Genomic DNA, 13,568 nt, shown 5'->3' on the forward strand with positions numbered 1-13,568 from the left:
ACTTGCAGTCAAGCTGCCAAGACTTTTTTCATTTCCATTAGCTGTATGTAAATTTAAGATATGACTGTTTTGTCACATTCTCTGCATATTGAGAATTATCCTTTTAACAAATTTTTACCAATTTGACTGCTGGACAATGAACTTTACCATATCCTGAATCTGAAAAATTGAAATTTTATTCATGCTTGTTAGCCATTTAAGTTTTCTCTTGACAATTAACTTCACTGTTCTTCACTTGTTTTTCAACTTGGGTTTTGTTTTGTTTTTAAGTTGGTCTTAAAGAAGGTCTTTACTGTTACATTTCAAATGTTTTTTCCCAATTTGAGTTAACTTTTTATGATATTTATTGACACAGAAGTTTCATTTTTTTAACTTTTATTTAGTACTTTTAAGTTTAGACAGTCCTTCCATCCTAACATCAGTTAAGTATTATTAAATTTTCTTAATTATGTTGTTTTCATTATCCCTTGACTTTTTCTTTACATTTTCCCTTTTAGTTCATCTGAAATTTTAGTGCAAGGTGTTAATTTCTGTTTTTTACTTTTATAAATACCCAATTTTCCCTCCATTTCATCCCACCCTTTCTCTACTGGTTTGTGACATTTTCTATAGTTTAAGTGCTTTGATGTACCAGAGTTATGTTGTAGGACTATTGATTCTGTCTCACAAATCTGTCATTTCTTTACAAAACAATCTTCCTATCCAGAAATATGGTATTCCATTAATTTGTGTTAGGAATTTAAAAGTCTATGAAATTATATAATTATCATCTATTCAACAAATACTTATGGAGCACCTTACACATTTCTTGGTAAAGTTTTTCTAAGTATTTCTTCATAGCTATTGAAAATAGAATCCCCCTCCAAACACACAAACGCATATCTTTTCTAAGTAGTCCCTGTCAGTTTATAGAGAAAATATTTTTGTACATATTTCATATAAAGCACCTTATATGAATTCTTACTCATTCTAAGAAGTCTTTTATTTGATGTTCTTAAGCTCTACAGGTGGTCAATCATATCATTTGCAACCAAGGAGAATTTTGTTTCCTCCTTTCCCATTGTTTTACTTATTTTTTCCTATTAAACTCGATAGAACTAGAGCTGGGACAGCAAACATGTTTCATAGAGTGCCAATCCTAACTCATTTGTAGTCACAGTGAAACATCATGTTGAGAAAGATTCTAAGGCCACCTTTTTTACTTCACAGTAACATAGATAAAAATTTTAGGAAGGTTCCAGAAGAACAGCTAAGGCCCTCCAAAAGGAAGGTCCTAAGGCCTTCTGTTTTGCAGTTCATTCATTCATTTTTCTCTGTTATTTGCCTCTTCCTGCTTTACTGAGTTTCCTTTTTCTAATTTTTTGAGTTAAATGATTAATTTTCTTTTTGAAGATAAAGCATTTAATGCTATGAATTTACCTCTAATTATCACTTTGGCCACACACTCTAAATCTCTAAATTTTTACCCATATTGTTGATGGTCGTTATTTTTTCAAAGTCTTTTTTAATAGTAGTTCTGATATCCTTTTAACTCAACAGTTATTTAGAGGAACATTTTTACGTTTCAGGCATTTGAGGTTTTTATTCACTTTTATTACTAAATCACTAAGATTATTGTGATATGGTCAGCTACTGTGTGATGTATAACTTTAACTTTAGGAAACTTATTCTGAGTTGTGTGTGTGTGTCTATTATATGCTGACTCTCTATTACTCTTCTCTGGATAAGGGATCACTTCATTAGTGAATATTTTCCTGTCATAATGTAGATAATGAGCCTCCTGTATAATAAAACCACAGGCAGCTAATGCTCCTTACTTTCCCAATAGTTAAATGAGACTCCCTATTTCCTCTTACTGGACCTCCCAGCTATCAGGTGCTCAGACATTCCTCTACAGACGGTACCAGCCCATGTGTTCCACCTGCAGACAGGGATTTTTTTTTCCCATGGCACTGAAGTGGATTTTGGAGTCCTTTGCTTGCAGTCTAATAAGCGTAACTCTATTATAAGTCTACCTATTCCTAGTGAAATTTACTTTTCAATAAACCAATTAATCACAAAATATACTATCAGGACACAGGGAGAGACCCAGTATCTTGGACCCCTGAGATACCCAAACTGTTTCCAATCCAAACTGATCAGATAGTGAGTATTCCAGTTCCTCCAGCCCATAACTAAAAAAGTTATTCTACAGAGTAATGTTTCTTTGTTTGGACTTTAAAAAATCTCAACACTCGTTTTCAAGTATAGATATTAATCAGAGTAACCTTAATGCACACATTTTTCCATTGCATTCCTATTACAGCTTAATTTCATGTTTTTTATTTCATCAATGCATACCAGGAAACCAATTATGAGAAAAATAAGTTATACCTCCCATTTTGAATTTACTGAGGTTTGAAAGAATTTACCAGGAAAACGTTGACTCTGAACTTTTACACTTGGTTTTACTTTTTATTCAGCCAAAAATAAAGTTATATTGGTTTATTTTTAAAAATCAACAAAAGTCAGTACTGTGGTGAAATTCTAAACACCTGCAATAACATACAAAAATTACTGAACCTGCACATTTATACCCATCAATTCCTACAGCAATATCAAATTGTCTATGGTCTGATATTATGAGAAACTTATCTCTCTAACCCTGACACAGTTTTTCAGGCAAAGTTGGGAATTTGTAATCAAGACTGTAGAATTCTTGTGCTAGCTCCATCATGGGCCCAGAGATCAGGATCAATGATGAACTTCTTTGATCACCTATTAACATATAAACTTTATTTGCCAGAAACGGTCTATGACTAAACATCCCAAAACTTTTCCAGATTGTCTAAGGCTGTTGAAGAAAACAAAATTACTTTAGAATCCAAGAAAAAGTAAAGACTAAATTACCATACTCACTAAAATTTTTAAGGGAGGCATTTTTTAAAAGAAATTAAAGTATGTACTGTTAGAAGATACTTTTCTTATGCAAGATGTAACCATTAGGGAAAACGGGTGAAGAGTACATGGACTTCTCTGCACTATTTTTGCAACTTTCAATAAATTTATAGTTATTTCAAAATAAAAAGACTGTTTTTTTAAAAAGGATTTACAAAAAAAAAGAACTACTGATACAAATAACAACATGAATAAACCTCAAAAACTTCATGTTAAGTGGAAGAAGCCAGACACAAAAGACAGGCATTATACACTTCCATTTATAAGAAATGTCTAGAAAATGATATAACAAGAGGAGGTAATAGTAGCTGGCAGAGAAGTAGGAGTGAGGATTGACTATAAAGGAGCACAAAGAAACTTTTTAAAGTGAATAAGTCTTTTAAAACTGGATTCTAATGATAGTTACACAACTAAATTTACTAAGAGTATACACTTAAAAATTGGTGAAAGTTATGGTATAAAAATTATACCTCGATAAAGCTATAGAAGAAAGGTTAACAGTACAATCTAGGTGATGGGTATATGGGTATTCATGTAAAATTCTTTTAACTCTCCTGTATGTTTGAAAACTATAATAAAATGTTTTCATAAACTATAGAACTAGAAATCAAAAAAGTTGTATTTCCCCAGCAACTCACAGTTCAAGCAAGGTTTAAAAAAAAGGGAAGTCAACAGCATCCTCTCGGTTGGTGGGTGTACATAAACCACGTTGAAGCCCTTGTTTCACAATGTGTAGTGAATAAAGGGGCCCTGGATTCCAACCCCCAATCAAAGCTGTCTTTCTGGACACTGTTCCAAACATCCACAAGCTGCTGCTTAGGGCAGCTGGTTATTTATTCAGGCACAGAATAAAAACCCAAGCACAAACATCTTACATGTTTTAATTACCACATGGAGAAAATTCAGGTTTTAGCTTTCTGTAAATTACAGTGTTAGCAATATCAAAGTAACCAAGGAACAAAAACCTCACTCAGTTTTTACATAAGAATCACAAACTTTCCACAAAAAAGAAATTCTCCATGAGGTTCTTAAAAAGGAAAAAATATTCCAACGTGGTTATATACATGTTAATATCATCTTCCACGTGCCTTTAATTAGAATCAAATCCACCAATATCTAAGCATCTTATCAGACAATCAGCAAGAAATATTAGACTTACGCAGAAAAACAGACAACTGAAATTTTGTAATCGTAAAGTATACACATTTGTGGAGAGAGAACATCTTTTCATTTACACAGCTTTCTAAGATTCCTATTTTTATTGCTGTATTTATGCATATCCCAATTTCAAAGCATAAAGCAGTCTCACCAGGCCTTAAATAAAAATAAAGGTGCTTTTATAAATCTCCACAGATGTATTATAGTATCTAAAGAGAAACAGATATTGTCCTATAATACTCTTTTTTTTCAATTGCCAAATTCTATACCAAAGATGTAATCCTCTTTACAAACTTTCAAAGGTAATATGCATATTTGGGCATATTTATTAGAAACTATGAATACGTAAATTAAAATGTCAAAAATTATTAGAATTAAACTGCATGTTTCCAATTTGTTATTTTTCTAATTCCCTACTATATATAATAAAAGAAGGGAACGTTATGTATCCCACTGTGGCAGGCAGGAGGAATATAAGTGATGAAGGGGAACAGCCAGCAGAGACCTTTTGAAAATGGACTTAGGTATATACGTTTGTCCTTTTTTCAAATTTTTCAAATGGGGGGTGAGGGAGGGCACAACTAGTGTTTTATCTATTACTGACCCTTAAGTCTTCCAACAATTATAATGATTAGTAAACTATATGAGTTCTGTAAGTGTTAACAAATGAAACATAAGGTGCGGATTAGTCTGCTTCACCAACACTATGATGAAATAATCACGTGAGAACTAAGTCAAGAATTCACCTTGGTGCTGGCCACGCCGATCTCGGGCCCCGCATTAATGTGAACTCCACAGTCTGTCTCCCTGGATATGGAACTGCCGACTGTGTTTGTGATCCCCACAGTTAAAGCTCCTCTCTCCTTGCAGTACCGGAGTGCCATCAGGGTGTCTGCTGTCTCGCCTGTGGAGAAAGGAAGACCTGGAGCAGTTACCATATGCTGTTTCTTAGATGCAAAAACAAAACCTTGACTGTACTTTGAACAATACCATCTATTTTAAATATAATTTAAAGCATGTACTTAAAACAATTAGTAAAACTTAATAGAATTTTACTTTTTAGGGTTTCCTATCCTTTCTCTGAAAATTCAGTTATTTGAGTGTAAAACGTTTTAATTTTACTAATTCATAAAGAATTACATAAGATCAAAATACATGCCTATTTGTGAAGTCATCGGCAATACCATTTTATCTTTAAATAGCAGTTTTGCCAAGATAATTAGAAAGAATGGCTTTCTTTTCCTTCTCGTCTTTAAAATTAGCATACCTGACTGACTAATGAAAAAGCAAACATCATCTCGAAAAACTGGCGTGTTTCTATCCAGGAAATCACTGGCTAGCTCCACCATAACAGGCAACTCAGTCAGCTCTTCGAGAACTTGACGTGTCTGCAAAGAAAAGATGACTTGGTCAAACAACTTTACTTCAAATATTATTTTTCACTGACTTCTTTGGACTCAATGTATAGTTTTCACTTATCCTAATTATTAGAAAAGGATATACGCACATTGTTAGAAAATATAAACACAGATTAAAGCATAAAAATAATCAAAATCCCCAGGAGATAAGCACTGTTAATGTTTTAGTACAAGTCTCTTTAGACAATTATCAATGCATGTATTCTTATAAGCAAATACACCCATGCGTATAAAATACTTTGAGAAGTGGAAAAAGCACTGTTCTAGGTTAGCGCCTGTGTTATCTCCAACTTCCCAATTCTTAATCTTGAAATGACAATTCATATAACTCCAAGTTACTGAGAGATTTCAAATAAGATAACAAGATATAAAAGACCCAGGGGAAAAACTGAACACTTCAAAAGTACTATGTATTCACAAATACCACTGTTCCAAAAAACAGTCAATACACTTTAGAAATCTTGTTAAAAAAAACTCACTACTTTCAAAGTTTGTAGTATGGAGGGTAAAGTAGGGGGCAGTATGCTTCAGCTCAAAGGGCACCTTAACGTTCATTTTACCAAATTTCCATTCTAATGAAATTCCTTCTACTCTAACATCAGAAAATTAAAAACAGTCCAAAATAAACTTTTAGGCAGCAAAAATTTTAAGCCCTATAGTTGCATACATTTAGCTGTTTCAATAACTGTGGAGACCACCTGCTTCTTGAAGCAAGTGGCCCTGCCCATCTCCTGCCCCCATCTCTGCGTTCCTCCTTCACAGAAGTAAAGGACTGCAAAGGTTTCCTTACTTCATATCCCTTTAACCTTTTTGCCACAAATGTATAACAAATCGTTTTGTTGTATAACTTTGGCTTGGCACTTTTTAACAATGTTATAACATCATGTACAGAAAGTCTTCAAAGATAAAATGTTCCTATTTTTAACTAACCTTTTGAATTGAGGTATTTTATTTACTAATTACACAAAATAAGTTACTGACACTAAAACGCTAAATGTTTTTCCTCAAACAAATGTAAATCATGGCTCTCCACCCCAAGTTTACACTATAAAAGTTACTGAAATTACATTCTTCAAAATAAAGAGTAATATACAAATCTAGCAACTTACCAGATATTTAAAAATAATATACCCCAAAAACATAATCTCAAGATATATCTGTGCTAAGGAATAGTTTGTTCTTTCAGTGGAAGCAACTCTTTATAAATAGACAGAATGACATATTTTCATCGTAAGAGGCTAATTTAATGTTAAATTCCATTGCCTGCCACTGTAAAACCCAAAGACAATTAAGAGTTTGAAAAGCAAGCTATGCTTAGAATGATTTCAGTTGATTGTTATTGTTCAGGATACAGAATATATACTTAAAAAAGTAAGTTATACAAATATGTCATTCACATTTGATCCCACCAAATAAAACTAAAAACTAGATAGAATAGAATTAATGACACTATTTAATTAAAGATAAACCACGAGGGGATTTCTAATGTTTGTTAACTATAGTAGCCTTGGCACCCACCAAAAACAAATAAACAAACCACCTTATATCTTCTCAAATTTCAAAATTAGAAAATTCTAACAAAACATATAACTTCTGCCCCAAAATTCAGACTTAGCATTAGATAAGACATTTAATCATTTTTTTTTATTTCTGAATAAAGGGCTCATTCAGTAATAGATCTAAACCACCATTAAATTAGCCAATCCTTAATTTACACTAATGTCTTTAATTCATTCTTTTTTCCCATGCTCAAAATCATCACTTTTTTACAACTCTTCCCTACAATATTCACAGACTTTCCCCCATAGGACCATGTAATTTTTTGGGCGGTTGGGGTTGGGGGGTTGGAGGGATGCTTTAAAGAGTAAAGCCTGTTGAGATGCAACAGCTGGGTGACCAGGTAGTTCCACTCACTAGTTAAATGACTGACTCCCACAAGTGTAGATAATATTTATGCCCCAGCGAATAAAAAATTACTATGTCATGAACTTTGGGAATCATCCTAAAAGTAGCAACTGAGTGTGTCAGGGTCTTCTGTACTTACAGGAGTTGACATCGGCAGCACATAAACTGTCTCTTTATAAGGAAACTATACGTGGATGTGATTTATGGGACTAAAAGACCATTATATCCATATGCTTCGGCACTGACAACCAACACACGTCTCTGATACAGAATTTCAACTTCCAAAATAATTTAAAAAACAAAGCCTGGCAAAAAGCAAACCTCCATTCTCTGCGGAAATGTGCCGACCAAGTAAACTCCTGTTAAGGTTCACACATGGTTCCAGCCATCTGTCTGGGGCCAGTGAACAAGAAGCAGAACCCAATGACTGCTCTTGTAGGAGGAGGCACATGCCCTGGAAACAAGGGTGGGATGGCAAGAAAAATTTTCCACTCTTTGCCTTTCATGAAACCAGCTGCAGGAGGTCTGCCTGGAGATCTAAGGACCTTTCTAAAGCAGATCTTCCACTAATAAATCATTCCACGCAGCTATTAAAATTTCTCCCCCCAACCTTCTTGATTTTTGTCATGGCAACATGAAAAGATAACATGATGTTTTCCTAAGGATATTTACATGGTGTGTTACTGGAAGCACTATGTGTCTGCAGAAATCTTCTAATATCCAACATAACACAATTAAAGTTTTAAGAAGCCACTTACTGCCACCCCAGCATGATAACTTGTTCCACAAGCAATAAGAATGAGACGTCGGCACCGCTGGATCTCCTTAATGTGATCTTTCAAACCGCCCAAATTCACTGAAAAGAAAGTTCATGCATATAATTATTTAGGAAAGAACCATATGAAATAGGTAGTCACTTTTCATGGGTATCCACCACCAATCTGGGAAACAACACTGCTGTCTTAAAGAATTCACATTCCTCTTAGAAAGCAGACTTCTCCATAGCTTTGAAAAGTAAACTAAACAAGTTTGGGGAGACTTAACTGTAAGTCCCCAAACCTGTAACTAACCTTACTTAACACCCACCCCCAGTCCCACACCATTACACTATTTATCATACTCTAACTTGTTTGGTTATTTTTTTATTCCTTCCTTTAGATTAAAAGTTATCTTAAAGGCAAAACTATGGAGCCACGGACAGCACATCAGTAGATGCCAAAGTCTGGAGGTGGGGAAGGGGCCGATGACAAAGGGGCACAGGCATTTTCATGCTGATGGAACTGTGCTGCCGTCACTGTCGTAGAGGTTAGCATTATGACCCTGCTGTGGACGGTTGTGAAACTCACTGAATTATACATTAAGACTGGTGAATTCTATTGTATCTAATTACATCTCAATAAGCCTGCGTGGGGGAAGAAATGGTCTTAGTTAAGTTCATTTCCCCTCCGGGAGGCACCCAGCACAGAGCTCTCCACACAACAGAAACCCTCTCTCCTCAGTTCTTCCCACCTCAGTACACGCCATCGCCATTCACCTAAGGGCAGAACCCCTTGTTGCTCCCGCCCCTCCTTCATATCCACTCCGCAAGCAAGTCCTGGGGGCTCCACCTTCAATCGCACCTCTACTGCCATCACCGGAGCCCACTGGAGCTCATCCGCCTTCAGCAGCGCCCCCTCCACACACACACACACACACACACACACACACACACACACACACACAGAGGCAGATGCAGACCCTGGCTCAGACTGCTCCTGCTCCCCTCCTGGTCCCCACTGCCCTCCCTTTCCCTGTCGATTTACCCAGACAGGGCAACATCCTAACTGGCAACTGCATCTCAGCCACTCGCTCCTCCAGTGCACACTGCAGACTGGTACCCAGTTCACCTCAGTAAAGTTCTCATCACCCCTGGCTCCTAAGTCTCTCCTAAGTTTCCTAAAAGCTGTGCAATTTCTGAAAAAAGGAGGTACCCCCACACGCCCTCCACGTCATCTTAGAATGCGTTCATGGCCCTCCTTGACAGCTCCTCTCACCTTCTTTCCTAGACTTACTGTTCTTCACTGCTCTTCAAGTACTAGATGGGGCAGACAAACGAGGCTACATGTTATTCCACAGAGCTTGGTGGTGTTCCACTACATCCCCTTGGCTAATACTGTTCCACCCAACTGCAATGGCTGCATCTCATCTTCACCTATTTAACTCTTCCTTAGACCCACACCTGCCTACTTCGTGAAGCCTTCCTAGCCCCAAAGCCCCATCCACAAACAGCTTCATTCTCTTTCTCTAAATTCAACATTAACCTTTAAATATTTCAACATTAAACTTTATGTCTAATGCCATTTACCCTATTTTACCTTTGCTTAAATAATTACATATTCACTCCCCTTCTAGATTAGAAGAACCTCAAGGAGGAGACATCAGAAAAAACTCTCCTAAACTCTCCTACAGTCCTGGGTACGTTCAGCATGGCCCTCTGCACACAGATGCTCAATCCATAACTCAGCCTTCAACAAATCCCTCCTACTGGCAGAAAGTCTGATGCTGCTCAGAAAAGAAAAAGGTAGAAAGACGGCATTTATTCAGAGAAATCACCCTCTATCAATTAGCAGGACGTGACATGAAAGACACTTAATACCATACATATGACACAGATTCAGAAAAAGACTTTTGCGTACCTGTTACTATTTCTCAAAACCTAATTCCTAACACTGAGAAGCTTAGCCCAAAGCTTATTTGTTAAAATGCTTATTAAACTTGCCATGATAATTGAGTAGTGTGCCAAAAACCTTACAGCAATAAATAGTTATGGACACCTTGTGACCACAGAATGTCGATCTTGCTTGGGCATCCCAGCAAGGTGCCCACATTCCTGTGACACAAGATAGACAATTTCCACACATAAGACCAGGGTTGCACTCTCACCTCTACCTTAAACACAAAGAAAGGTACAGGCTAACCCATAAGGCATTAGGCAAACACCTGGAAAACCCTCTGGGTAAGTTCAGACCTTTACTCATTTATAAATGAAAGAGAAAACCCAGACTAAGCAGATACGTGTAAGCTTCCCAGTGAGGGGACCAGTCTCATTCTTAAAATTCTCAGTACCCAGGACAGTCCCTGAGACACAGTGGGGCCCAACCAAGGTTTGTTGAACTGAAAAGAAGTTAAATGTGTTCAATGGCACACCGAAGGACTTTTCCTTCCCCAGGAAACTCACCCTAATACCCCTACAACTCACAATAATTTTCAAATGTGACTTTTTAGCCATTTTTATGACCACTTTATTGAGATATGTATGTCGCAGCCCATTAAGTCACCCTTTTAAAGTGTATGGCTAGTGGTTTTTAGTATATTCAGAGTTGTACAACCATTACCACGATCTAATTTTAGAACATGTTCATCATCCCCCCCAAAAACCCCAAATCCATTAGCAGTCACTCTGTTTTCCCCCTTCCCTCAGCTCCCGGCAACCATTAGTTATTATTCACTTCTTCTTAATCACGGTAAAATATACAGAACATGAAATTTACCATTTTAACCATTTTTAAGTGTACAGTTCAGTGGCATTAAGCACCCTCTGTTGTGCAACCATCACCACCATCCATCTCCAGCACTTTTGTATCTTCCCAGAATCAAACTCTGTACCTACTAAGTAATAACTCCCCAGCCTCCCTTCTCCCCAGGGACTGGTAACCACCAATCAACCTTCTGTCTCTATGAATCTGACTCTTCCAGGTACACCTCATATCAGGAATAACACACTGAGGACTTTTAAAAGATGACTGGGCCCACTGGTGGCTGGCAGCCACAGCTGCTCTATACGGCTCTCAAGGACAATGCTGCCAGGCTGTCAATGTCCACCCCCACAGGAGACTCGGAAATAATAAAATAATGCATGTGTCATTACCAGTATAATCATCGAAGTTGACTCTTCCTCTCATTGTGTTCACAACTGACTCTGGCTGCTCAAAAATCTCCTTCTGCATAAATGAACTGAAGTTACCTAAAGTAATATAAATTATATCATTAAAACAAAACTATGCCAAAGAATAAGAAATTTGTACAAAACTGAAAGTACACCTCCTTTAATATAATCTTAGTAAATAAAATGAAACAAAAGGTTATGCAGGCGAGAATAATATTCATATATGACATTTTACCTGATATGAAAAAAAATGAGTAAGGAGGAAACATCACATTTATTAACTTCATACCTAAAATATGCAGTTATAGAAAAACGGGAGTGGGACAAGCTTAAGTTTTGGAGTCAGATTTAGGTTGAAATCAAGCTATCTTTACTAGCTAAGTGGCTCTGAGGAAATTTCTTAAAATAAGAACAGCAGCTACCTCACCGCATTGGAGTGTGGATTCATACAGCAAAGACATGACATATAGCAGTTACATGGTAAACATTAGCTTTTATTCCCACCACAACCTCACCAGAAAGGAGAAAAACCATCACCACAGTAATCATAATAGTTAATAGCAGCAAACATTATGTAGGGCTCACTAAGTGTGTCAGGCACCGTTTTACGGGCTTTACATATATTAGCTCTCTCCATCCTCAAAATGGCCTAATGAAGTAGGTCCTATCGTTCCCATTTCATATATGAGAAAATGCAAGCGTAGCGAGAACGAGAGGAATAAAGAACAGAATACAGACTGTGTTGATAAAGCATCTTAAAAATACCATGTACTATTTAAATAATCAATCTCTTTTTTAATGTTAGAAACAATAAACCATGAATTAGTTTGAAGGAGAACTACTGTAAAACTAGCAGATCAATTCTCCAAAGAACCATCCCTTTTCCTGGAGTTATCCCTTCACTAATCACGGGAAAGATTTCCTCACAGTGCGTTGTCAGGTTCCTACACTAGGACAGGAAGTAGAATGCATCCTTTCCGTTTGACCCCAAGCCGTAACAGACAAAAGCTCGCACCCTTCATGATCTGCTGGAGTTCCATCTGCAGAGAATGCACAGCTCTCCCAGGGTGATCCCCCGCAGTGCGTTTAATCCGATGGATGGAAAGCCGGCCGTCTACCACAGCTGCTACATCATCATCCTCAAGAAAGATGACGCGATTGGTGTATTCTATGACAGCACTGTACAACATTCAAGAAGATATCACAATCAATAATCAAGGATGACTGTTACAAATAAAACTACCATAAAGACACAAGGACCAAATTTAAGTACAAACTCTATCCTCCTGCACTATCACTGACAGCATTCTGGTTATCAACGCCATTCCCCACAGGGCAGTAGGGCTGAGGGCGGTCACCGTGGACAATGAATAAAAGGATCTCTTTGCAGCAACATACACAGAATTAGATTACATCAAAAAGAAGCATGGTTGTTTCTTCCTCATTCTAGCCATCACTAAGTCCTTCGATTTTAACTCCTAAATATTTCTCAAAGCTTCTGTGTCCACCACCACAAGCCAGTGCAAGCTACCATCAGCTCTTGGCTGGATTGCTACAGCAACCTCCTACCGTGTCCACCCACACTCCCTTTACTCTCCCTCCATCCATTCATTCTCCATTTCTGCCAAAACGGTTACAAAAGGCAACTCTAGTCAGCATTTCTCCCTCACCCAACAAACCACCTGGCAGCTTCCCTCTGGCTCTTAGGAAAACAATAAAAGGCCTTACTGTGATCCCCTATCTCCTCCTCTAGCCTTACCTCCCACCAAACTTCCTCTCTGGTCCAGTCCTACTCCTGCCCATCCCAAGCTCTCACAGGCTGATCCATCTGCAGAGAATGAATGTTCTTTCCTCCACCTCTTCACTAAATTAACTCCTAATATCTCAACTCTCAATTCAAGTATCATTCCTTTAAAGAAATGTACCCATAGGAGAGTAAGTCACCCTATTAATTAACATTCTGTAGCTCTTGTCACAGCTGGAATTCTACACTTGTGTGACTACTGATTAAGATGTCTCCTCCATTAAGGAAGCGCTCCTTAAGGACAAGTAATATTTTTATTTTTATTCACCATTAACTCCTGAGCCCAGCACATGGCTTTGCTGGAGTGTTCAATACGAAGGTACGAGTGACTGAAAAATGTCTGAGATGCTCCTGCAACCTCCAGTTTATTTAAGCCATAACTGTCAACTCTGTAACAAACCTACTTAATGACAGTAATAAC

At 37.3% G+C, this 13,568-nt stretch overlaps 1 protein-coding gene across 2 annotated transcripts in view; it reads right to left on the reverse strand.

Annotated features, from left to right (window-relative positions):
* Positions 1–13,568, reverse strand: part of GFPT1 (glutamine--fructose-6-phosphate transaminase 1) — a 51,217-nt gene that overhangs the window by 5,724 nt on the left and 31,925 nt on the right. For both annotated transcript variants that reach the window (XM_019718397.2, XM_019718399.2), the window contains 5 exons: positions 12,359–12,522; positions 11,326–11,421; positions 8,177–8,274; positions 5,363–5,483; positions 4,842–4,999 (listed from right to left, as the gene is read on the reverse strand). In XM_019718397.2, coding sequence (XP_019573956.1) covers positions 4,842–4,999; positions 5,363–5,483; positions 8,177–8,274; positions 11,326–11,421; positions 12,359–12,522 — 637 coding nt within the window. The remainder of the gene's footprint in view (positions 1–4,841; positions 5,000–5,362; positions 5,484–8,176; positions 8,275–11,325; positions 11,422–12,358; positions 12,523–13,568) is intronic.

This window comes from Rhinolophus sinicus, linkage group LG05, assembly GCF_036562045.2.
Source record: "Rhinolophus sinicus isolate RSC01 linkage group LG05, ASM3656204v1, whole genome shotgun sequence".
NCBI lineage: Eukaryota > Metazoa > Chordata > Mammalia > Chiroptera > Rhinolophidae > Rhinolophus > Rhinolophus sinicus.